The sequence below is a fragment of the Heterodontus francisci genome, chromosome 5 (genome assembly GCF_036365525.1).
Source record: "Heterodontus francisci isolate sHetFra1 chromosome 5, sHetFra1.hap1, whole genome shotgun sequence".
Classification (NCBI taxonomy): Eukaryota; Metazoa; Chordata; class Chondrichthyes; order Heterodontiformes; family Heterodontidae; genus Heterodontus; species Heterodontus francisci.
The window spans coordinates 143,646,430-143,673,683 of NC_090375.1; the positions used below are offsets into that span (position 1 = coordinate 143,646,430).

A 27,254-nucleotide genomic window follows, 5' to 3' on the forward strand; every position below is an offset into this window, starting at 1 on the left:
AAGGTTAAAAAAATGTATAGCACAGGAATTTGGCAGTGTTAAAAGGGATTTATTTAAATGCAAGGAGTATAGCAAATAAACTGATCAGCTGAGGACACAGATAGACAATTGGCAGCATGATATCATTGCTATAACAGAAACTTGACTTAGAGGGGCAAAAATGGCAGCTCAACATCCCTGGATATAGAGTTTTCAGGCGGGATACAGACAGGGATAAAAAAAAGAGTGGGTGTATCATTATTGGATAAAGGATCAATTGTAGCTGTGACAAGGGATGATATGCTAAATGCATCATCAAATGAGGCCATATGGTTCAAGCTCAGAAATAAAAAAAGGGGCAGCCACACTACTCGGACTGTACTTTGGACCCCCAAGGAGTGAGAGGGTGATGGAAGAACAAATATGTAGGTAAAGTTCTGAATGCAAAATAATAGGGCAACAATAGTTGGGGATTTCAACTATCCTAATATCAACTGGGATACAAACAGTGTGGAGGGCACAAAATTCTTGAACTGGATTCAAGAGAATTTCTAAGCCAGCAGGTAACAAGCCCAACGAAAGGGGAATAGTTTTAGATTTAGTCTTAGGAAATGAAGCTGGGCAAGTGGATGAAGTAGCAGTGGGTGACCATTTTGGAGATAGTGACCGTAATAAAGTTAGATTAAGCATTATTATGGAAAAGGACAAAGATAGATGAGGAGCAAATGTTCTAAATTGGCAGAAGCAGAGTGGCGATCTGGTGAAAGTGGACTGGATACAGCGACTTGAAGGGAAATCAGTGGCAAAACAGTGGGAGGCATTCATAAGCGAGATTCTATGGGCACAGTGTAGACATGTCCCTGCAAAGAAAAAAGGGTGTTACTGCCAAATCTAGAGCCCCCAGTTATCTCGAAACATACAGGGTAAAATGAAGCAGAAAAAGAAAGCTTATAACAGTCACAAAAAAACTTAATATTTTAGGAAGCCCAGGGGCGTATACAAAGTGCAGAGGTGACGTAAAAAAGGAAATTAGGAAAGCAAAGCGAGGACGTGAAAAAATATTGGCTGATCAACCTGCCTGCTGCCAACTCTGTTGTTGGATGCCACAATCCCAAACAAAAACTGGCGTTGGAAGAGGCAACCTATGCTCCAGAGTCCACTAAGTCTTTACATGTAGCATTCTTTCAGGTCAGCGGCAAGTGACATCACTCTTCACTGACCATAAAATCTGCTTCCACATTTTTTCAGGTAGTGCATTCCAGATCACAACAACTCACTGCATAAAAAATATTTTTTCCTGATGTTGCCTCTGGTTTGTCTGCCAATTACCTTATATCTGTGACCTCTGATCACCAAACCTCTGCCACTAGAAACAATTTCTCCCTATTTACTCTTATCAACATCGTTCCAAGATTTTGAACACCTCTATGAAATCTCCCCTTAAACTTTCCCTGCTCGCAAGAGATCAACCTCAGTTTCTCTAGTCTCTCTGCTGAACTGAGGTCTGTCATCCCTGGTACCATTCTAGTAAATCTCCTCTGCACCCTCTCTAAGACCTTGACATTGTATGTTTTTTCAAAATAAACTTCTCAACTTGTCCTGCCACCTCCAAAGACTTGAGTACATACCTCCAAATTCAGGTCTCTATGTTCCTGCACCCCTTTTAAAATTGCACCATTTAGTTTATATGGGCTCACCTAATTCGTCCTACCAAATGTAACACTTCACACGTATCTGGTTAAATTTCATCTGCCATGTGTCTGCCCACTTCACCAGTCTGACTATGACTATCCTCCTCACTGTTAACTACATTTCCAAGTTCTGTGCCATCTGCAAATTTTGAAATTATACTCAAGTCCAGGTCATTAATATATATTAAACAGAGTACTGGTCCCAACACCAATCCCTGGAGACACCACTGCATACTTCCCTCCAGTCTGAAAAACAACCATTCACCACTACTCTCTGCTCTTTGTCCTTTTGCCAATTGCATATCTACACATCTTGAATTCCACTGTGCCTCTCAGTTCCATACTTCTCTCCCAAAATTCCGTTTTTTAATCCCTCCAGAGTGGCAGAAGTCAAGAAAGCCATTTTTGTGTGACTCTTGTGCATTACCCCTCCTTGCTCCAGAGATCTTCCTGTGGATTTTTCACTACTGATCATATTGCTCTCCATTGCAATTCAGCTCCAGGAGACAGCTCATGCAGAGTTCCACTCCTACCTAACCAGAAAAGGCTAGTCTATCACCAGCAACAGCTTCTCTTTCCTTCTACAAACTGCCACTTGAGTTCCTCGAGGGTCGACTGGCAAACCTTTTTTTTGAAATCTATATGCTGCTTATTGGTGACATCAATAGGCATGTATCAATTTCTGCATGTATACTAACAACATGCTGCTCTACTTCTCCACCACTTATCTTGATCCTGCAACCACTTCTCTGATGTGACATACTCAGGTCTGACCTCCAGTCGTAATGAATCACAACTTACTTCAGTGGACATCAAGACGACCAAGACATCATTTTAGCATACACTGGATTGTGCCCTCACCACTCTAAATTCTGTTCAACAATGGCAGCGCTGAAGACTTAAGCTGGATTATGTCCCATAAAGTGTTATAATCTTGTTCCATCATACCTCTGCAACCTCTTCCAGACCTCAACTTCCCACATCTTTATCTTCGTACCCTGACCTCCTGTGCATCCCCCACCGTACCCCCCCCCCCCCCCCCACTTTTCGTAGCAGCCACATAGGCCCTGCTCTCTGGAACTGCCTCCTTATATCCCTCTACCTTGCTACTTCTCTCTCCTCTTTAAAAATTCTCTCAAAGCACATCTTTTCACACAAGGTCTCAGTAATAACTCAAACTCTTTCTTAGCTCGGTACCCTGTTCCTCTTAGTATTACTCTGTAAAGTGACTTGGGACTTTTTAACATTAAAAGAGCTCGTTTTTGTTTCTTCACGCTTGACTTATTAAAAAAAAATATTCTTACGGATTGTCATTTCCGCATTACCAGCACAAAGTTACTGTTGTGCTACCAATGCCATGCAAGACATTTCATAGCAACAATACTTAACCTTCAATTTCCAGTTATGTTGTCATGCTTATCAACTTTTCTGTTTGCTATATTCTCTCTTACTCACATTTCTACATTAATCCTGACATGCTGAGCAGAGGCTTCCACTGGTTATTTGGTTGCAAAGTGTAACCAAGTTAAAATTTATTGAATGCTGGCTGTAGCAGGAAAATACTTTTCACAGAATGTGCAAGTTATGGATCAGGTATCACTAAAATATCTGGATGCACAGAAATAAATATTGTTGACTTGTTCAGCTGGCTAATAAGTCGTAATGTTAAACAGAAAACAGATTACTAAACGAATCTCCAGCTATATAATTCCCTTGAAATCAGTCCATAAATCCTTTTCAATAATGTTTTAAGTTAAGTGTGAAGATAGGGAATGTTATTTTATTTGGCAGCAGTAGCTGCAAGGATAAGCAGTTGGCAGAGCTATGTCATTAATGTGTAGTGAAATCCACAGCAAGGAATGATGACCTTTCTCATCACTGCAAGTTTAATTGCTAATGAATAATAATATCCACATAAACATACTTATCAGTGGACCTCTGCTCAATGAGTTGAGTTGGACAAGGTGCTCTCTTTCTCATGTCACTGTCAACTTCATACTGTATGGAGCATCTTGCATTTACTCCTCTCATGTTTCTCTTTTAGTTCTTTCCTTTTTTGTGTTTTTCTGTGCTATTCTGCTTTTCAAAATCACCTCTTAGCTTTTACAACTCTCTTGTCCTCTTCTGCTTTTCTCTCTAGATCTGTTGTTCTTATGCTTACCCTAGTGTAGGTGGTAGGGGAATATATAGGGACAGGTGAGGGTGTGGTAGGAATATGGGATTAGTGTAGGATTAGTATAAATGGGTGGTTAATGGTCGGCACAGACTCGGTGGGCCGAAGGGCCTGTTTCAGTGCTGTATCTCTAAATCTAAAAAATCTAAACCTATTTTGCTTATCTCGATTATATCCTGCTTCCAACCATCTCGTTCTTTCTATTTCATCTTTTGCTCATCCATATCGGTTCTCTTGTTTTTCTCTCACTCTTCTATATTTCACGTTTGGGGGAGGGGGCGTGGTGCTGCGGGGCCAGGAAGGAATCCAACTAAGGCATCAGTCTACCTTTCTAGCCAAAGGTAACATGTGTAGTGGCCAGGGAGGGATCACACCTGGGCCACAGGCTGCCTTTGTGTCTCATGCCGATCAGGGCCGCATCCATACAAGAGCAAGGGCCAGCTTTTGGGTTATTCAAGAGATTGCCACTTACACAACTCAAAATGAGCACTGCCTGGATTTTGTTTTTCCACTGATCAAAAATACAGTTTTGTTTTAAAAAGTGAGCATTTACAATTATATAACTAAAAAAGCTTTGAAAATAGGAATTTAGATGACTAACATTAATTTTGCAGTATGTAGTGACCTCCTGTGATCTTCTCTGTTAATACAATAGCAATACAAAAGCCTCAATGCAGTTAACACTAGAGAAGATTACAGTAACTTTCAGTATATTAAAACTCAAATCAGTAACATGTTTATGTCTGATTGCATGTTTTTATTTACTGGCTATGCTCAATAGCTGAAAGAACCAGCCTCAATTTGCAAGTGACAAAATGGGAATCATATCAAAGGATATATAACCATTACCGTCAGATAAAGAATGTGTCAGAATATTATTTATTACAATACTCAGATTAATTGCAACTGGATTCCACTTCACTGGCAAATCTTTTTCTACTTTATAGAATCACTTCCACAAATTCAAGTCTTCAGGTAACCTTCTATTTCCCACCGCGCTGTAAAATTTTAATTCCTGACCTATAATACAGTTTTTGTCTGTCTAGACGGTTTTGATTGGTCAGATTAAGGAGTGTGTCTGTTGGTTTAGGACCCTCCGGCTTTATTTCAGGTGACTTCTATCAAATGGATCAAAAATTGTTACATTCAGTACACTTGGTCCTTTAATGTTAGAACAAAATGTTACAATAAGGTGTGCATTTATTGGTGGGTGGTGCCTTGGTTTAGTTAGTAGCGCCATTTTTGACTGGACAGAGACCAGAAGTAAAAATGAAATTTTTTTTTAGTGGGACAAGATGCATGCCAAATTTGTAAAAATGTTGTTTCAGGGAAGTGGTTGATCTGGGAAGTCATCCATGTGGGGCATGTTTAGTTTTCAGCGCCAATTTCAACTGGGACAGAGGTGAGAAGTGAATTTTTTTGGGTCAGATGAGATGCATGACAAATTTGTAAAAATGTTGCTTCAAGGAAGTGTTTGCTGACTGAGAAAAAAAAACAGAAGGTAAGCTCCCCGTAGTACAATCAGGCAAGATGCCAACTCTCTCCCCCCCAGGGTACAATCAGATGAGCTGCTGACTCTCTCTCTCTCCCTGGATACAGTCAGACGAGGTGCTGACTCTCTCTTCCCCCCCCCACCCCCCCACCCCGGGGCAGTCAGGCAAGGGGCCGAGTCTCTCTCGCTCCCCGGGGTACAGTCAGGTGAGGTGCCAACTTTCTCTCCCTGGGGTACAGTCAGGCGAGTGCCGATATGGGATATGGTCAGATGAAGTGCCAACTCTCTCCCCAGCTCCCACAAACGCTTCTTTTATCCTCCCAACATGCAGAGTGGGGGCAGCATGGTCAAAGGACGCAGACACGGTGGGGGGACGATATGTTGGGAGGTATGGAATGGAGGATGGGGATGATAGGAGAGCGATGAAAGGAATGAGATGGTATGGCATAAGATGGGGATTTAAAGACGTACTGTTGCAATAAAGATACTCATTTCACTGCAAATGTTTTGCAGTGAGGTAAGCCCGACAACAAAGTTACCCTAGCAGAAGGGCTAGTTTGGGGGCAGGGGTGGGGAAAGCAGTGGAGGAACAGCATAGAGGGATGGAATGGAAGATGGGGATGGCATAGGAAGAAGGGGTGGGATGGAGGAATGGGATGGGGATGAAATGAGGGGGATGAAAGGATTGAGATGGGTATGGGACGAGAGACAAGGCATGGGAAAGATGGAATGGCATGGGATGGGGATTTCAAAAAGTGCTGCTGCAATAAAGATACTAATTTCACTGCAAAAGAGTTACAGGTCTCTGCTCGTTTTCCAATGAAACCAACTTATCATTTTGATAATATTTCAATAATATTCTAACAGAATCGTATCAATTTTGTAGCAAGGTCTGTGGGATTGTGTAATTAAGTACGCATTGTTACTACCAGATTATAGCCAAAGACGTGCAAGTTGATAGGTAAATTGGCCATTGTAAATTGCCCCTAGTGTAGGAAGGTGGTAGGAGAATTTAGGGAAGGTGGGGATGTGGTAAGGAATATGGAATTAATGTAGGATTAGCAGCGCAGTGGTTAGCACCGCAGCCACACAGCTCCAGGGACCTGGATTCGATTCTGGGTACTGCCTGTGCAGAGTTTGCAAGTTCTCCCTGTGTCTGCGTGGGTCTTCTCTGGGTGCTCCGGTTTCCTCCCACATCCAAAGACTTGCAGGTGATAGGTAAATTGGCTGTTATAAATTGCCCCTAGTGTAGGTAGGTGAGAAGGAGTATGGGATTACTGTAGGGTTAGTATAAATGGGTGGTTGTTGGTCGGCACAGACTTGGTGGGCCAAAGGGCCTGTTTCAGTGCTGTATCTCTCTATGACTCTATGGCTAATTAAGCATTACCTTAAAATGTGGTACTCGTCATCGAAAGGGGACAAAGAGTGAGGACACTACATTGTAGCCAGTGTCGAAAGAGACTTGTTTTTTCGTGCACCTATTTACATTTCATCTTATGGGCCCTACATGCAGAATCAAGCATACTGTAATTTATGGCACAGGAGGCCATTCAGCCCAGGGAGTCCATGCCAGCTCTCCGCAGAGCAATCCAGTCAGTCCTGCTCCCCTTGTTCAATCCCCGTAGCCCTGCAAGTTTATTTCCTTCAACTGCCCATCCAATTTCCTTTTGAAACTCTCTGCTTCCACCACCCTCGTGGGTAACAAGTTCCAGGTCATTACCACCCACTACGCAAAAAAGTTCTTAGTCACATTGCCCCTGCATCTCTTGGCCTAAACCTTCATTCTGTGTCCCTTAATCCCTGTACCATCAATTAATGGGAACAGTTTTTCCTTGTCTAACTTATCTAAGCCTGTCATAATCTTGTACACTTCTCTTCAATCTCCCCTCAATCTCTTTTGTTCTAAGGAGAACAACCCCAGCTTTCCCAACCTAACCTTGTAACAATCTCCCATTCCTGGAACTATTCTGGTAAATCTCCTCTGCACCTCCTCAAGGACCTCACATCCTTCCTAAAAAGTGTGGTGACGAGAATGGGACACAATACTCCAGTTGGGGCCTAACCAGAGCTTTATCAAGGTTCAACATAATTTTCCTTCTTTTGTACTCTATGCAACATATTCCTGTTGTGGAAAAAAGTGTATTTCTTAATTACTGTACTTCTGAAATTTCAGGTCATCACAAGCCAACAGAGCATTCATGTTTTCACTAAAATTTTCATCCAGCGTCCTGCATCAGTGATGTCCAACTTTCTGGACCATATGCAACTTTTAAAAATCCGGCTCAAATCCCAGGAAATTCAATTCTACTTCACTTATTTAATTGCTAAATTGTGTGGACCTGTAGGCTTGAAAAAGGATGCTGCTCTTTGTGCCTCTTTGATGGATAAATTAGGAAACCAAGAACCGTTAATACCTGCAGACTGAAATACATGAAAATTAATGAGAATGTGGTTTAAAGTTTATATGTGCCCACAAGGCTCCCCAGTATGTGTCTAATCAACCCACAAAGACAAAAAACTGGGCACTTCCTGCGCGTATTTCCTTTACTTCACCTGAAGTGACTGGTGCCTTCTGCACCTGTATTTACTCTCAGGACCATGACTTGAACGAAGTGACTCCTGACAACGCTGAGCATGCGCATAGCGATCGCGGACATCATCAATGCGTGTGAACATTTGCCAGCCTGACAGTACGAATGCGCGCACGACGTCACCACGCAATGACCTCCTCACTCCATAGCCGTCTCCATTCACCCGAACATTACCCCACTCCTTCCAGCATCCCTGCTTCAATCGCCACTTCACCCCACTCGAACCCCGCCACACCGCTGCCTTCTCTCAGCCACTCGTTCCCCCCACCTGCTTCCCCCACCCCGGGTACTCGCTCCCGCCACACTGGCTGCTCGACCCCTCAGCCACTTGTTCCAGGCTTCCCAGCTTTCTCCCTCTCAGCCATTCGCTCCTGTCCTCGACGCTTCCCCCCCCCCCCACCAGCTCACTCCAAACCTCTTACTGCTCCCCCTCCCCTTCGATTGTTCACTGTTCCTCGCTTCCCCTCCATTCTCCAGCCACTCGCTTCCCACTTAACCCCCTCCCACTCCACCCCTCCCCAGCCGTTAGCTCCAGACCAGGCTGCTTCCCTCCTGTCGGCCACTCGCTCCTACGCCACCACGTTACCCCCCTCGCACCCAGTCTTGCTTCTTCGGGCAGCGCTGCGGAGAACTATCAAAAGTGGGAGCGAGTGGCCAAGAGGAGGGAGGCAGCATGGCCTGGAGCTAGCGGCTGGAGGGGGCGGGGGAAGCGTGGAGTGGGGTACGATCAGCCGAGGGGAGGGGGAAGCAGTGGCAAGGTCTACAGCAAGCGCCCGGAGAATGGCGGGGTGGGGGGGGGCAGCGGGAGAAGCGGGGACCCAGAAGGGAGTGGGGGACTGTTGGGGTGGGATGGAGGTGGCAATGGCAGCCATTGAGGGGACTTTCGGGGTGAATTTTTTTTTGTGATAAACTGAGCAGCGTCATCTTTAATCCTGGCAGCTGCCAGAAACATCGCAAAGTGACGGTTCAGTGGAAGAGGCTGTATTTGCACATGTGCTAGCACTGCGCCACCTTGTGGTTGCGTTGTCAGCAAATGGTCAGGCAGCCAATCATTCCTATTTACTGATACATTTTACCACCATCATTAAAGACAGACCAGCTAATCCTGCACCACTGCTAAAGCTTGAGAAAATACACTCATTTTCCAACACTTTAAGAAACCTCAAAAAGTCTGCATAATATGCCTGGGCCCACAACTGAAGTTGGGATAGCCATGGTGAAGGCTGTCTGTCTTTGTATTTTGTAATTACTAAAAACCTGTTGAAAAGGTGCTTTATGGATATAAAAGGAATCACTGATTTGGTGCCCTTTTCTCTCCTTCACCTTTATTTTTTTTCATGATCGAGATACTTAAACCAGGGTTTATAGAAGCATGGGATTTTATATATTGCTCCTGTAACTGAATTTTAGGCACCGTAATATATATGTGTGTGGTGTGGGTTCTTTTGGGAAGCAAGGAATTGAACTGCTGGTATGGGGAAAGCTGCACTGGTTAAGTGTAAACAAACGATGTAACACAATGATTTGGGATCTGATAAAAGGTCACGGACCTGAAATGTTAACTGCTTCTCTCTCCACAGATGCTGCCAGACCTAAGTATTTTCAGCATTTTTTTGTTTTTATTTCAGATCAGGGACAATATGTTGGAGGCCAGATATTTATAGAAACAATGGGCGGAATACTGGAACAATCCAGGATGATTGGATGGAAATGAGAACAGTTTAGAAGAATTAAGTCTGTCTGGGGAATGTGCAGTTCAAGACTATAAGACAGTCACAACAGGGGTGCACTGTTAAAGGATCCCACTGTTAAAAACAATGCAAGACCTGAAGGTGTCTGCATTTTAACCTCACCCAGGGTAATCCAGGAGATGGCCATGATTATGCGTGATGATCTACCAACATAAACATGAATGGGCTACTGATTGTATCAATTATGATAAGGATGGTAAGGGTCAAAGTTAATGGCTTTTACCAAATACGATGAATGCCATCTGATGAGCTGAAGACCTCAAAAGAAAAGGAATGTATGATGTCACGCCAATGTGCTTTGTTGAATGATAATTTTCTTTAATCTACTGACTGGAGATCTGAATTTATACTTTTTTAAAGAAATTTTAAAAAGGAACAGATAAAAGATTATTTTGTTAGCATCTTGAGATCACCACCTAATTTGCAACACTGTTTTCTACATTGCATTGCCCATGATGGGGAGACAAAATGTCTGCTTATCTCAGCAACAATCAAGATCCAGGAAGTTTAAGGGAACTGCCTGTTCTTTTTAGCAAAATGAAATACATCGCCAACCACCATGCTTGAATCACTAGGTGACTGTCATGTGACAACCACCTTCCACCTCCCCGTGTTTTTAATCTGGTGCTTCTCTAGAGCAACAGGGAGAAATATCTGAACTCTGACACGTGCAGATCCAAGTTGGGGGGTTGGGGGGGGGGGGGGGTGGGGGCTCTCTCTCTCTCTTCATTCCAGTTACAATCAGAAACCCCTTTGGAGGAAATCATCCACATCACTGTCTCCAAGAGATCCACCGAATCAGTCATCTATCTCTTCAAACGAAAAGCCTCAGGACCACCGAATTCAGCTAGAAGCCAGCTGAATCACCAAGCTTGACAGACTGTATACCCCTTTTTTATGGACTCTAAGTCGACCAATCTACCCTTTCCCACGCTGTAATCTATTTGTGTGTATGTGTGAAAGTTGGCACATAGTTTATTATTTTAATAGTTCGGTTTAAGTACAATAAAGTTAACCTCTTTCTTTGTTAAACTCATGAAAACCTGTCCAATTGATTACTTACTTGCTATGCTTGGCATCAGGTGGCAGGACCGTATCTCCAACACAGAAGTCCTCGAGGCGGCCAACATCCCCAGCTTACACACACTACTGAGTCAGTGGCGCTTGAGATGGCTTGGCCATGTGAGCCGCATGGAAGATGGCAGGATCCCCAAGGACACATTGGACAGCGAGCTCGCCACTCGTATCAGACCCATCGGCCGTCCATGTCTCCGCTTTAAAGACGTCTGCAAACGCGACATGAAATCCTGTGACACTGATCACAAGTCGTGGGAGTCAGTTGCCAGCGTTCGCCAGAGCTGGCGGGCAGCCATAAAGGCGGGGCTAAAGTGTGGCGAGTCGAAGAGACTTAGCAGTTGGCAGGAAAAAAGACAGAGGCGCAAGGGAAGAGCCAACTGTGTAACAGCCCCGACAATCAAATTTTTCTGCAGCACCTGTGGAAGAGCCCGTCGCTCTAGAATTGGCCTTTATAGCCACTCCAGGCGCTGCTCCACACACCACTGGCCACCTCCAGGCGCTTACCCATCGTCTCTCGAGATAAGGAGGCCAAAGAGATGATCATAAGAACAACCAAACACCTACTGAATTGGCCAGTACATCCACTTTTAAAGCGAATTAAACCTGTTGTAGTCAAACAAGGAGGGGGAAAAAAAGAGGGAAGCCTTTCGACCCCTCCTCACCTGACCGTAACAATGTGGTCAGAGTCTGGACAACTGGAAATACACAGCTGCACCTGTATAAAAATTTCCCACCTATTATCTTGGCTTTGCATCCGGAGTCGTTCCGTCTGTGAAGGTCTTTGTCAACACAATTCTTGAAGGTAGGAGCCATTTAGCATTGAATGGGCTGTTCGACATTTTAAGGTGCCTTCCCCAGAACTAGCCCAGACATGATGAGTTTAGTCTCCAACAAGCATGATGTATATTTTCAGTACAGGAGGGTTCACCTGACCTCTTACTCCATCTTGTCTTCAGCAAAATGTGTTCATTTTACAGTTCATAATTGCTCCAGCTCACTTCAGTTCATAACTGTTCCTTTCGTAAACGTGACACTGCAGTCATACCTGACATAATAATGATGATTGTGGTTATTGGAGGTATATCTTCACAGCACCACGACATAGCCTAGGAATTAGTTAGTAAACTATCCTTAACCAATTCTTATTCCACTGGTTCACCACTGACTTTCCCTCTATCATGTCAACAATGGGGTTATGTATGACTCCAACTCCATTCACAATCCTCCAATAATGAAGCAGTCTATGCGAGCCTTCTGTAGACTTGCACAACATCCAGGCTTGAACTGACTAGTGGTAGCTAATTCATGCCACATATCTTCAGTGACTTTCTGGGGCTGTGAGGATTGGCATCCAACAACAACCTTCAGCTAATGGAGAGTCTGACCTTGGTTTTGCTTGGACTCCTTAGTGCCATACACAGTCCAAAAAAAACCCCAACCATCTCCCTGACCTTCAACAGCACAATCATTGACGAGTCCCCTACCATCAACATCTTGTGGGTCACCATTAACCAGAAGATTAATTGGAACAGCTGTATCACCACTGTGGCAGAGGCTAGGTACTCCTGGACTAAGGCTCAAGTCAGAAGTGTGATAGAATACTTCACATTCACCAGAATTAGTGCTTCTAGTGTCATTCACACCATCCAAGACAGATAAGGTATTCAATCAGCACCCCTGCAACTGAACAAAATCCCAACCCTCCATCACCAAGCATGGCTGCAGTATAATGACCTACAGCTGGAATTTTCAACTGTTTTCCTTCTGAGGGCTCCCTCCGGCATTATAAAAATTCCATGGACCTCCTGTAACCAGCATTTTTTTCAGTATAAAAATTAGTTATACAATTAAACAAAAATAATTATTTTGTTTTACTTTGTGAAACGTGGTGCTAAACAACAACTCTGTCAATATGTGGCAGTTTCTTCGCCAAGCACATGTGCGTATCAATGTTCATTCTAGTTCAGTACTTTGTTTTCATTGATGGCATTGCTGAAAATCCAGTTAGCATACGAAGGCTAGACTAAATGGGACCAATAAGTTTGTGTGCTGAAGCAGCAGTGCTGCATTCATCAGGGCATGCACACCTAAAGTCCTCCAACAGAACAGTACAGCACATGTAGCAGCCATTCAAGTCTGTGCCAGCTCTTTCAAAGAGCAATCCTGTCAGTCCCACTCTCTAGCTCTTTCCCCACATCCCTGCAATTTTTCTCCTTCAAATGTTTATCCAGTTCCCTTTTGAAAGCTACTATTGAGTGTTTTCACCACCCTGTCACCCATCACCAGTTAGAACACCATAAGCTGCAGATATTCATATCTCGGCTTACAGCAACATTACTCAAACAGCCTCACAGCTCCAGGGCACCACCATCATTCCTAACCTCCCTCCTGAACAGCAGCAGATTTGGAGCAACTACTCACATTTTCATCCTCCTGCTTCAGTTTCCCCTCCTTCCATGTTTAAGTTAACGATCAGTGTTTTTCTCAGGAACTGAATCTGCATGTTGTTCCTGCCACTTCCCACCTCATATTTGTAGATTTATAGTGGTTAGCACCGCAGCCTCACAGCTCCAGGGACCCGGGTTCGATTCCGGGTACTGCCTGTGTGGAGTTTGCAAGTTCTCCCTGTGTCTGCGTGGGTTTTCTCCGGGTGCTCCGGTTTCCTCCCACAAGCCAAAAGACTTGCAGGTTGATAGGTAAATTGGCCATTATAAATTGTCACTAGTATAGGTAGGTGGAAGAGGAATATAGGGACAGGTGGGGATGTGGTAGGAATATGGGATTAGTGTAGGATTAGTATAAATGGGTGGTTGATGTTCGGCAAAGACTTGGTGGGCCGAAGGGCCTGTTTCAGTGCTGTATCTCTAATCTAATCTAATCTAATCTAAAACTCCAGTCACAAGCATGCTGTACAAACAAAATTAAAAGGGCCCATTTTCCCCCACCCACTTTTGCTTTTCTGACTGTTTTTGGATACTGCTTTTGCCAACTTTTTCGCAAGAGGGATCAATTCTGCAGGTTCTTCCCACCAGCTGTTTTCCTCTCTTCAGGATTTCCTTCTGTCTCTGACTGGGTGCCCAATTAGTTCCTATTCAAATATTTCCATTCGGCTACAAGCTCTGGGTTCGTTGCTTTGTGGTTTCAACATCCAGAGATCTCTCTCCTTCAAAACTTCTATCCCCACGCGCACCATTCAAACAACAGTTGACTCACGCAATCAAAAAGCACGGAGCAGGGGAGGAGCATTGGGAGAGAATGGAAATAAATCAAACGGGACGCAAACATAAAATATATTATTGGATCTAAACACTAAAAAATGCATTAAAATATTGTGAGCAGTTTTGCTTTAATGTTGAACTTTGTAAATGAATCGCTGATTCATGGGAGAGGTAAGAGGTCAGGCAGGTCACATGAAGGGAGCCATGGAGTGCATGCATGTGGCCTTGCTGGCACCACATCTCAATGACGAGATGTAACGAAAACACAAGGGTTACCATTCACTCAACATGCAATTGGTGTGCCCCACCATGCCCAGACCATCATGTTGGTGAATGCCCACTGTCCTGGAAGCAGTCATGATGCTTTCCTCCAGCGCCAGTCCGCAGTTTCATCCATCTTCAAGATACCACGCCAAACTAGAGAGTGGCTGCTCAGTGACAGGGCTATCTGCTATACACGTGACGAATGACTCCCATCTTCAACCCGACCACACATGTCAAAGGCTTCTACAATGACAGCCATGCTGCAACTAGGAACATTGTGGAGCAGACCACTGGCATCCTGAAGCAACAGTTCCACTGTCTGAACCTCTCGTTGGGAGCCCTGCATCCTCCACAAGCTAGCCATTACGAGGGTGCAGTCCTTGCCACCAGGGCTTCGGGGACCACCTCAGGAGGAGAAAGGCGGCAGGGGTGGGGAGGTGGGGGAGGGAAGCAGCACATGCGCTGACCGGACAGACTAGCGTGAGCATCTCATCAGACTGAATTCCCCTGAATATATCCCCAGATCCAAGTCGCTCAACACATCCCCAGCTTACCATCCTTCTATTGGACCATCACATACAAACATACAAATTAGGAGCAGAAGTAGAACGACCATTCGGCCCCTCTTGCCTGCTCCACCATTATGTAAGATCATGGCTGATCTGTTTGTGTTTCGAATTTCACACTCCCATCAATCCCTGAAAACTCTTGATTCCCTTAGTTAACAAGAATCTATCTACTTCCACCTTAAAAATATTCAATGCTCCCGCCTCCACCACCTCCTGAGGTGGAGAGTTCCAAAGTCACACAACCCTCAGAAAAAATTTCTCCTCATCTCGGTCCGAAAAGGGCAACACCTAATTTTAAAACAGTGTCCCCTAGTTCTGGACTCCCCCACAAGAGAAAACATCCCCTCCACATCCACCTTGTCTAGATCGTTCAGGATCTTATAAACTTCAATCAAGTCTTCCCTCACTCTTCTAAACTCTAGCAAAAACAAGCTCAGCCTGTCCAACCTTTCCTCATAAGACAACCCGCTCATTTCAGGCATCAATCTAGTAAACCTCCTCTGATCTGCCTCCAACACATTTACATCCTTCCTTAAATAAGGACACCAAAACTGCACAGTTTTCGAGATGTGGTCTCACCAATACCCTATATAACTGAAGCATAACATCCTTACTTTTATTTTCAATGCCTCTCATAATAAAGGATAGAATTCCATTAGCCTTCTTTATTACCTGCTGTTCCTGTATACTAACTTTTTGTGACTCCTGCAATAGAACATCTAGATCCCTCTGCGCTTCGGAATTCTGCAGTTGTTCTCCTTTTAAGTAGTACTCTTTTTTTATTCTTCCTGCCAAAGTGAACAACCTCACATTTTCCCACATTATACTCCATCTGCCAGATTTTTGCCCACTCACTCAACCTATCTATATCTGTCTGCAAGCTCATGTCCTCTTCACAACATACTTTCCTACCTATCTTTGTGTCATCTGCAAATTTAGCTACCATACCATCGCTCCCCTCATCTAAGTCATTGATATAAATTGTAAAAAGATGAGGCCCCAGCACAGACCCCTGTGGGACTCCACTCATCACATCCTGCCAATCAGAAAGGACCCATTAATTAATGATTATAATTAATCCTGTCAGATTACACAATACCGAGTCTAATATAACCTGCTCTCTGGTTGGTTCCAGACGTGCTGCTCTAAGAAACTATCTCGAAAGCATTCTATGAACTCATCATCCAGGCTACTATTGCCAATCTGATTTTCCCAGTTTATATGTAGATTAAAATCACCCATGATTAATGCCATCCCTTTATCACAAGTACCTAATATTTCTTCTTGTATATGTCATCCTACATTATGATTACTGTTCGGGGGCCTGTAGACCACTCCCACTACTGACTTCTTTCTTTGACTATTCCTCATCTTCACCCAAACCGATTCTACATCCTGATCTCCCAAATTACAGACATCTCTAACTATTGCACCAATGGAGATCACCACGTACACCTGGCAACAATCCTGAAATAAAAGACGCCACAAAGCAGTCATTCCATACCAACTTTATCCACCAACACGTTCCCTTAAAGCCTGTCTTGAAAGTGCTTGGCCTACTGCTCCTACACAGTACTACTTCAGTAGCTGGTGGAGGGCCACTGACTTTCAGTGAAGGAGGCTGCATATGCCTTCGAGTAGCTCTGGGTCTTGAGGACCTGTCTCCGAACTGCACCACCTCAGCATGGGTAGCAGCAGTCTGAGCTAACTGGCCAATAGACAACAGCAAGGGAAACAGTGGTATAATGTCACTGAATTAGTAAGTCAGAGGCCCAGGCTAATGTCCTGGGAACATGGGCTCAAATCCCACTATGGCAGCTGGTGAAATTTAAATTCAATTAATTTTTTTTTTAAAATCTGGAATTGTAACTACCATCCATTGCCATAAAAACCCATCTGGTTCACTAATGTCCTTTAGGGATGGAAATGTGCTGTCCTTACCTGGTCTAGCCTACATGTGACTCCACAGCAATGTGGTTGATTCTTAACTGCCCTCTGAAATAGCTTGGCAAGCTACTCAGTTGTCAAGGGGAATTAGAGATGGGCACCAAATGCCAGCCTTGCCAGCATCATCCACATCCCATGCAAGCATAAAAAAAAACTGGGGACGAGGCAATCATGGAGGCACAAACCAGTCATCCTGAGAGAGGACAGCAGGTTCATGCACCACGGAGTCACTGCCACACCCCCAAGGCAGGGCCTGAGCAATCCTAGTAATCTGGAGAACAGATCACTGGACTCGTGAGACTCTGCAAGCCCCTTTGGGCACCAATATCCACAGCCATAATAGCAGCAGGCAACATTTTCAAGACGTCAGTCTCAGATTCCACTGCAACATTAAGATGTTGCTTGGCTGCTGCCTGTGCTGTAATGGAAGTTGAAACATCGGCCATCAGACACTGAATCAAGACTGGGTCCACATGTTGGCAAAGAGTTAGCCACCACTTACACATTGGAAAGGAGAGGCTCCAAGCTCTGCATGAAGCCTTGTGCCAAGTTAGAAGAGTAGGACTCCTCCAAACTCCTTGACATTGACAACAGATTCTGTAGCATGTCTGCCAATGCACAAAGCACTTTTGTGGGCATGTCTATCAGCTCTTTCCTGTCTGCCGCCCTATCAAAATCCTCATCTGAATCCTCTGTAGGAGAATTCTCTGCGACCTTGCCCTCCAGTGAGCTGCCAGATGCACTATACATAAATGACTTGGATCTCGAAATACAGAGTAAAATTTCAAAATTTGCCGACGATACCAAACTTGGAGATATGGCAGACAGCAAAGATAATGCAGATGGAACAGAGAAGCATGAGGTGATGCATGAAGGGCAAGGGAGAGGCAATATAAAACTTAATGGCACAGTTCTAAATAGTGTGCAGGAACAGAGAGACCTGGGGGTGCATGTGCATCGAACTTTGAAGGGGGCAGGACATATTGAGAGAGTAGTTCGCAAAACATAAGGGATCTTAGGCTTCAAAAATAGAGGTACTGAGAACAGAAGCAGGGAAGTTATGCTGAACCTGTACAAAGTTCTGTTTCGGCCCCAACTGGAATATGGAGTCCCGTTCTGGTCACCAAACTTTAGGAAGAATGTGAGGGTCCTCGAGAGGGTGCAGAGGAGATTTACCAGAATTGTTCCAGGGATCCGGGATTTTAGCTACAAGGTTAGGTTGGAGAAGCTGGGGCTGTTCTCCTTGCATCAAAGGAGATGGAGGGGAGATTTGATAGAGGTGTACACGATTATGACAGGTTTAGATAGGGTAGAGAAAGAAAAGTTGTTCCCATTAACAGTTGGCACAAGGACGAGGAAACAAAAATTTTAAAAGTTTTGAGCAAGAGATTCAGGGGGGATATGAGGAAGAACTTTACACAGCAAGTGGTAATGATTTGGAACTCGCTGGCAGCAAGTTCCTACGTGGGTGGCGGAAGCGGAGATGATAAAAGATTTCAAAAGGAAATTGGATAGGCACTTGAGGGAAATAAACTTGCAGAGCTATGGGGATAGAGCAGGTAAATGGGACTGATAGGACAAAGAGCCAGCATGGATTCGACAGCCCGAATGGTCTGCTTCTGAGCTGTAAAGACTCTATGGCTCTATAACAGTTGATAAGAGCCAAGCTCATATCGAAGCTAGATTGATGTTTGGAGAAATCGCCAGGCAGAAGGCTCTCCTGCTCATGGCCCCGCCCCTTAGTTGAGAAGCCCTGATCTACAGGATGCACTGCAGGAGTTTACTTCAGTAGTACAACCCTTCCCCGTGACCTTATACCAAGAAGGACAAGAGCAGCAAAACTGCAGGAACACCATTACTTCCAGGTTTCCCTCCAAGCCACATGCTATCTTGAAATGGAACACACATCACCATTCCTCCATCATTTCTCATCAGTACCCTGGAAGGCCTGGCCCAATACCATTGAGAAAGCACCTTCACCACAGGAACAGCAGCAGCTCAAGCAAAAGGCCCATCATCTTTTCAATGCAAATGAAAATGTAGCCATGACAACGTAGTCTACATCCCAGGAACAAATACAACAAAAAATTGCAATCATGACTCCTAATAAAATCTTGGTGCTCTTTGCTAATCTATATATTTGTTACTTTAGTCCCTTACTCAACCTCTTGGCATCAAACTGAATTTTTTTCTTTGATACATGTAATTACATTTAAAGTATATTTTCCTGTTTCTATTTAATACAATAGCACAGAAAAAATATTTCATAATTACAAAACAATCAAGGAATTGCTAACCTTTCCTCCATGGCTGCATAAGTGGGCTTTCACAGCATCTTGTTTACTGAGCTGTACTTCAATTTTAGAAAACATTCAGTGGAACCAATTTGGCTGCTGATAAATGATCAGGTTGTACAGATAGCAATGCATCAGAAACTCGACTAGGCATTTTGGATTTAAGTACCAAATCCAGCAGATGGTCATGCACATTTGATTGTACATATCTTATGAACAGAAAGGGTCATTACAATTTTAAGTTCCAATCAAAGAACACCACAGTTTTAACAAAAAAAAAATCAATAGAATGTGACCAGTATGTGGAAAATTTCTCATCAGTTGAAAAGAGACTCAAATACATATACATTCTGGTGCAGCTGATTTTTTTTTTCATGTGTTTCTCAAACATAATTTATTCTTGCTCTTTATAATAGCTAATTAACTTTAGGTTTCCAAGTAAGAGTTGACGGAGGTTACACAGGACAAAATTATGGAAAAAAAGTACGTGGGTTGGCAGAAAAGGGAAAAATAGCCAAAACTAATCAAATTCAAATTAAATGTATGTATATTAATATAAAGATTACAAAAAAAACCAAAATTAGGCACTAATGTTGATTAAAATAGTTGAAACGTGCCTGCAGCTGGCTCATGATTGCTAATTAAATATTCTTAGATGTAAAATTTTCAAAAAAGGATAAGAGAAAAGGTTTCTTAGCCCTTTTTAAAGGCAAACATCAAAGTATAGAGTTGAATAAAGTAGTTCAAACAGAATCCCTCTGGACTAACCTGAGGAACAGCAAGGGATCAGTTGAGCCACCAGGAGTATATTATAGATCGGCCACAATGGAAGGAAATTGAAAATGAAGTGTAGATAAATTAGATAGTTGTTTAACAATTAAAATTGAAAGGGATTTTTTTCATCCAGAAAGAAACTGGGATAGGGAAATATTTGTGGTAAGAATGAGGTGGGGGGGGGGGGGGGTGATGGGGAAGGTGGGTGAGGGTTGTGTTCCACTGTTTCAGGGTTGTTTCAAGTCAATGGCCCAGATTTTGCTATAATAATGACAGTGAGGCGGTCAGTGCTCACTGTTATTACAGGGTAAATCAGATAGCAACTTCTGGAGTCCTCACATGCGCAATTAAATATGGAAATCCAGAAGCTGCTGTCAGAAAAACCTTGCTCCTCCACAGGTGCAGTCCTTGCCAATATACTCAGCACTGATACGTGAACTTGTGGTATTTTCACACTAGTTTTGTACTTAAGACAACTGAAAAAATTAGGGTTCCTGCATTTAGGAGTGAGTTTTTCATGTCGTAATAAATGATAATAGCTGAACAACCTGTCTGGCACTGGAAAATTAATTTAAGTGTGAAGTCGCTTTCCTTCAGAAGAAAATTAACATTGCAGATTTAATTAACTTCTTTTTGAAGTTTTCTGTACTCATCTCTCTCCCTTAATCCCATTTGCATTTTCTAATCTTTATTTTGCTTTGTGTACATGATTTAAATCAAACACCTATTTCTTGCTTTATACTCCTTGGCTTGGACACCGTGTCTCATTGAGGATTGTTCAGTCTGACGGGTTAAAGAGCCTCCTTAAAAAAGGAGCTTGCTGCTTGGCCTGTTCACGGACACCACAAATCCCCTGTAGAGGGCGCCACATTGAAACAGACGAAGGATTAGTGGAAATCTCTACTGACAAGCCCCCAGAAAATCTGTTTCAGTCCTTTCTAGACATACTGCACTGGTTGCACAAGGGAGTAATATTTTTTCAGTTCGACCATATATTACACCGTAATATTTAAACATTACCTTTTCAAACTATAGCAGAATTTTTAAAAACTGTAAATGAAATATAACTGTAACTGAAGTAAAGAAACAAGATGCCAATCCACATAAGAAAATGAGGCCATGCATAATGAACAGGAAATTATGGTTACAAACACTCCTTTTTGATGTGCTACTTTTGGATAATACATAAAATATTTCTGGTGAAACATTTAGCTGGAATTCTTTATCCAGTTTATGATTTTATATTTATCTATTTTTGGATGAAGTAACAGAGAAGGTTAATGAACAGAATGCAGTGTATGCTGGTTATATGGATTTTAGGAAAGCGTTTGATAAAGTACTGCACAAAAGGCTGGTCAACAAAATTGAGGCTCATGGACTAAGAGGGCCAGTGTCCAACTGGAGAACAATTGGCTCAAGGACATAAAATAGCGAGTGATTGTTTTTCAGACTGGAAGATGGTAGACAGTGGTGTTTGGCAACTGTCAGTCCTAGGACCACTGCTTTTATTGCTATACATAAATGACTTGGATCTTGGAATACGGAGTAGAATTCTAAAATTTGCCAATGATACCAAACTTGGAGATGTGGCAAACTGTGAGGATGATACGAACTGCCTGCAACAGGACAGATAGGCTAGCAGAATGGGCAGACAAGTGGCAAATGGAATTTAATACAGACAAGAGAGAGGTGATGCATTTTGGCAAAAGGGATAGGGAGAGGCAATATAGTTAATGGCTCAATTCTACAGAGGGCGGAGGGACAGACAGACCTGGAGATTCATGTGCATCAATCTTTGAAGGTGACAGGACATATTAAGATAGTGGTTTGCAAAACATATGGGAGCATGAGCTTCATCAACAGAGGCATAGAGTACAACAGCAGAGAAGTTATGCTGAACATTTATAAAAGGTCTGGTTAAGGACCCAACTAGAGTATTGCATCAACTTCTGGTCACCACCCTTCAGGAAAGATGTGAGGGTCCTTGAGAGGGCGCAGATGAGATTTCCCAGAATAGTTCCAGGGATGGGGATTTTTAGTTACAAGGTTAGGTACGTCTCCCTGGAGAAAAGGAGCGAGAGGGGAAATCGGATAGATTATGACAGTCGTCAATAAGTTGAAGAAGGGAAAACTGTTCTTATTAACTGATGGTACAAGAACTAGGGGACACAGAATGGGAGGTGAATGTGAGGAACAACTTTTTTACGCTACAAGTGGTAATGACCTGCAACTCGCTGCCCACGAGGGTGGCTGAAGTGGAGACAATCAATGATTTCAACAGGAAACTGAAGGGCACTTGAAGGAAATAAACTTGCAGGGCTAAGGGGATCGAATGGAGGAGTGGGGCTAACTGGATTGTTCCACAGAGACCCGGAATGGACTCAATGGGTCAAATGGCTTCCTTCTATGATCTTCATGGGCTGAATTTTTCCAGATCGCTGCTGAGATCGTTAAAATCCAGCCCTATGACTCTACACTAAAGCACTTCCCACACCAAAGTCATGCCGAATAGCAATGACAATTCAGGACATGCCCAAATATATTGCTGAAGCAAAGCACAGCATATATTATTGATCCCGCCATGAATCGTCATCTGGACGTGATGGAGAGGCTTGTGCACTCCAACAATCCCTTGAACGATGTCTTTGGGAGCTCCTTGCTCCTGGCTGGGCCACCCATGGTGGCAAGGGCGGGGGGAGGTGCCAGACAAAATGCAGTCCAAAAAGGTCCTCAACGGCAGAACAGGCAAAGGAAGACTGTGTATCGCACCGGCTGCAAAGGCAGCTGCAAGGTGGTCCCAGTCATTGTGGTTCGACGCATTACCGAAATCTGACCACCAGCCTGTCAAGATCATGTGGACAATGATGGCGCCCCAAGGTCCCCACATTAAAAAAAGTCACGCAAGGGCTTCTACCAGGGTACAACTTGTCCATCAAGCTACATCATGCTTCGAATCCAAATGCCTTAAAGATGAGGCAGAGCGGCAGCAGAGAAGAGAAGAAAATCCTGCACTCCAGATCCCATTACCTCATGGGACATCCTGCCCCACATTCTCAAAGATCTGCAGGCCGAGAATTGACGTGTTCAGTCACATGAAGACCCATGGCAGAAACTCGCAACCTTGAGTAGACATCAATCTCGAATCGAGGCACTGCCATTGATTTTTAAAATATATATATATACACAATATATATAAATAAAATGTAATAAAATACGGAATATATATTTTACTACATTTTTATGATTTAAACAGCAATGATTACACAAAGTAATTTATACCTCCACCACAGTCCCCAACTATAGGTGTATAAAAAGAAAGCGATTAGCAAAAGTAAACATGGGGCCCTTTGACGCAGACAGAGGAGAAATTATAATGGGGAATAAGGAAATGAAAGACATTACATGTCTTCACGGTAGAAAGCACAAAAAATATTTCGGAAATAGCACGGAACCAAGGGTCTAGTGAGAATGATGAATTTAAAATAAATTAATATTAATGTTTTAAAAAGTACTGGAGAAATTAATGCAACTAAAAGCAGACAAATCCCCTGGACCTGATGGCCTACATCCTAGGGTTTTGAAAGAAGTGACTGCTGAGATGGTGGAAGCGTTGCTTTTGATCTTCCAGAATTCCATGGATTCTAGAACAATCCCCCTGGATTGAAAGGTTGTAACTAGAAGGGTCCTTAAGAGGGAATCAGTGGATATAGTGTACTTGGGGAGTTTCAAAAAGCATTCAATAAGATGCCACACAAAATTACGGCCCAATGACAAAAGTTGACATGACAACAATGCAAAGTTGAGCAATACAATCACGACCATTGAAAGCTGGTCTTCAAGGGTAAAATAACTGACAAAGTTTGCTCAAGTACTCTGTTTAACCCATTCATTTGTGGTCGGCTTCATCAAAAAGTTAATTTAATGCAAACGTTGAAATAGGCCAATAGAAACGTTAGCAGAAAACACAGTTCCGATACAATAAGCCAAATGAAAAAATATTTGATGGTAACAGAACTTCAGGTTACATCAGGGGCCACTCAGCTCCTGACCTCATTACAGCCTTGGTTCAAACATGGACAAAAGAGCTGAACACAAGAGGTGAGGTGAGAGTGGCTGCCCTTGACATCAAGGCAGCGTTTGACTGAGTAGGGCATCAAGGAGCCCTAGCACAGTGGCGCAGTGGTTAGCACCGCAGCCTCAAGGCTCCAGGGACCCGGGCTCGATTCTGGGTACTGCCTGTGCGGAGTTTGCAAGTTCTCCGTGTCTGCGTGGGTTTTCACCGGGTGCTCCAGTTTCCTCCCACATCCAAAGACTTGCAGGTGATAGGTAAATTGGCCGTCGTAAATTGCCCCTAGTATAGGAAGGTGATAGGGAATATGGGATTACTGTAGGGTTAGTATAAATGGGTGGTTGTTGGTCGGCACAGACTCGGTGGGCCGAAGGGCCTGTTTCAGCGCTGTATTTCTAAATAAATAAAAAACTAAATAAATAAATCTTTGAAAAGATTTTATTTTAAAGCATACACAAGTTCTGCATAAAATGATTTTTCAGCTGATTCACAATCCAAGTTCAACAGCCCTATAAACTATGAACCACTGTAGATTATCTAAAATGAAAAAAATTATAATTCATAATGAAATTATTTCAGCTAAAAATCCAATGGTCTAATTCATTGTGCAAAATCACAATGTTAACTTCACTTAGAATTCCTGATGAGTAAATGTTTAATATTAAAAACTATTCCAAAATGAAATATTAAAACCACTAACAGTATTCACTTTCTGAAAATTGCATACATTACCAATTTTTTAGTTCAAATTGTGTGCTAAGTATCCTGCTGCTAAATAGCTTCATCACCACCACACTTTGCAAATAACGATCATTGGCTCAGTAGTAGCACTCTCGCCTCGGAGTCAAAAGCTTGTGGGTTCGAACTCCACGCCAAGATTTATGCTTAAATTTCAGTGCAGTTTTCACAGATTTCTGCATCGTCAGAGTGCCATCTTTTGAATGAAACATGAAACTATGTCTGCCTGTTCAGATGGGCAGAAAAAAAGTTGAACAATTTCTAGTGTCCTGGCCAACATTTACCCCTCATCCAACACCGCCAAAACAGATTGACTCGTTATTTATCCCACTCTCACTTGTGACACCTTACTGTGTGCAAACGGGTGCTTTGGGATGTCCTGAGATAAATGAAGATAAATGCAATTCCTTCTCTTACAGCTTATTAAAAATACTATAATGGGATTTTATTTTGAAGACTAAACTTTTTAGTATCAGTATCACTCCAACACCCACCCCTTCCAAGGCGACAGGCAACCCACTCCTAATCTATTATTTAACTCCACAAGAGGGTGCTAGAAAGAACACAAGAATAATCTTAAAAATATGTGTTTTTTTTCTTCTCTATGCTTGTAAATATTCTTGTAAATATTAAATCCTGATATACAAGAAAAGGATGGCAAGATAATAAGTGACACACTCAATATGATCTAGGTTGACTGATTGCTGATAAATGTGTGTCACAAGTAGTTGAGAGCTATGGGCCATCAATAAGCCGTTTTAAATACCAATTCAAAACTAAACACATGGCAAAATGGTGGCACAACTGGTTCATAATTTCTGAAAAACTGAAAAGGTTTTAATGAAGTGAAGATTCAGTAAAGTGTATTGTAGCACTGACTGGATAGTAATTAGTGACTACTTGAACTGCATCAATTAACTACCAAAGAGGGCATAGGCACAGTGGTTTCAAGTTGCAAAGGATTGTTGGATGTAGTGAATTTATCATCCTGTTGGAATTAATAAGTTAAATAAATTCAATACTAATACCACCTTCATCTGTACTGCGAGTATTCACAGCTACCATCAATTTTTTGTGTGCATGGATACATGTGTGTGCATGTATTTGTAGACGGATGTGCACGGGGCATGTGTTAGTGGGATGGTGAATGAATTACTTTACCAGTGAATTCACAATGAGAGAGAAGATTTAAGTGACGATTAATTATTCAAAGCCCAATTTTCAATTTTGAAAACTAATGAGCTTTTAGTTTCCAATCTGCCAATAGCAGGCCTTATATAACTGAACATGATGACTGCCATCAAATGGTACAAACACAAGTCTCAGTGGCAATACAAGTACAGTCTGCTACAATTCAAAAAACATTTTCCTACATTGACTGGAAGCCTATACCATGCAACAGAGTTAAATTCAAACTGGCATTTGAACACTGTCAGACACCAACCAAGATGTGCAGAGAGCAATACAATATTTTAAGAGCTTGAAATAGAATTTAAATTTTTAAAGAAGGTACCAGCCGCAACATACCTTCATCAAAGTCAGCATCCTCCTCTGTATGTTGAGGGAAGGGGAAACAGTTGGTAATTTCAAGGCGATCATCTACCACGAGTCCCAGAAGAACTCCTTGGACCACTTCATTACCTTGACCCTCCTCCTGGAAATGTTTGATAATCTTCAGCACGACCTATAGTTCAAACATGGTGACATGCCAATAAAAACTCAATATCCAAGTTTTTTGAATCCAATATGGATATATACATAGATACATGAATTAAAAAATGCAAAATAATCAAGAAGGGCAGAAAATAATTTTGGGGGGGGGGTTAAAAGAAGAGTGGATAGGTGTTATTAGGTCAGGGGAAACAAAGGCAGGGAACTTATCTCGGGTTTTGGGTGGGGGGGGGGGGATAGAGAGGAAGGGAAGGATGATGATGCAGGAGAGGTGGGGAGCAGGGTAGGACCAGCAGGGGAGTATGGGGGGTGTAGAGAGAAGAAGGGGCCTACATTTGTCTACGTAGATCTGGCTGTTCTGCTCACTCAGGGGCAGAAGGTGACATTGTCAGCACCCCTTCCCATCTGCAGAAAGGGGTTTTCTTCACACTGGTGCATGTTCCATTTCCATTTGACCGCCTGAATTACCTTGAGTGGAGGCAGGTTTTTCTTTATTTCTCATCGCTCCTGAAGACCTGGGTGGGGGTTGCCTCCTCATCTACAAGCCCATTGCTCCTTCGAGATTAAGGCCCTGCTTTTAATTCTTATTTAATGGATGGTTTGGTCAACGTCCAAGGTTAACTTCAGGGCACCGAACCAGGTTGTTATTTTTACTGGCAGGGTGAGGGGTCGGAAGTTGTGCAAATATTAGGGTGGGGTGGAGGGGGTGGGGTTGTAGAGCAGAAGAAATGAGAAGGCTAAGACTAGTCACAGCAAAAGACCCATGGCTTGGGGGAAGGTTATTTTCTTTGAAATAGAAGCCAATTAGGTCAAATATTAGCAGTTATCTTTGAAAATAAAATATTTCACCTTCATTTTTCTGCATTTATGCGCCTGATTGAGCAAGCTAATTTTAAGAGACTCCGGTCCTTTGTACAGCAGCTGTGGTTTGTTAGGAAAAATCCTGGAACTCCCTT

At 42.9% G+C, this 27,254-nt stretch overlaps 1 protein-coding gene across 1 annotated transcript in view; it reads right to left on the bottom strand.

Moving 5' to 3' along the window:
* eif3hb (eukaryotic translation initiation factor 3, subunit H, b) overlaps positions 1-27,254 on the bottom strand; it is a 201,373-nt gene that overhangs the window by 151,357 nt on the left and 22,762 nt on the right. The window contains exon 2 of the mRNA XM_068032173.1: positions 26,155-26,311. Coding sequence (XP_067888274.1) covers positions 26,155-26,311 — 157 coding nt within the window. The remainder of the gene's footprint in view (positions 1-26,154; positions 26,312-27,254) is intronic.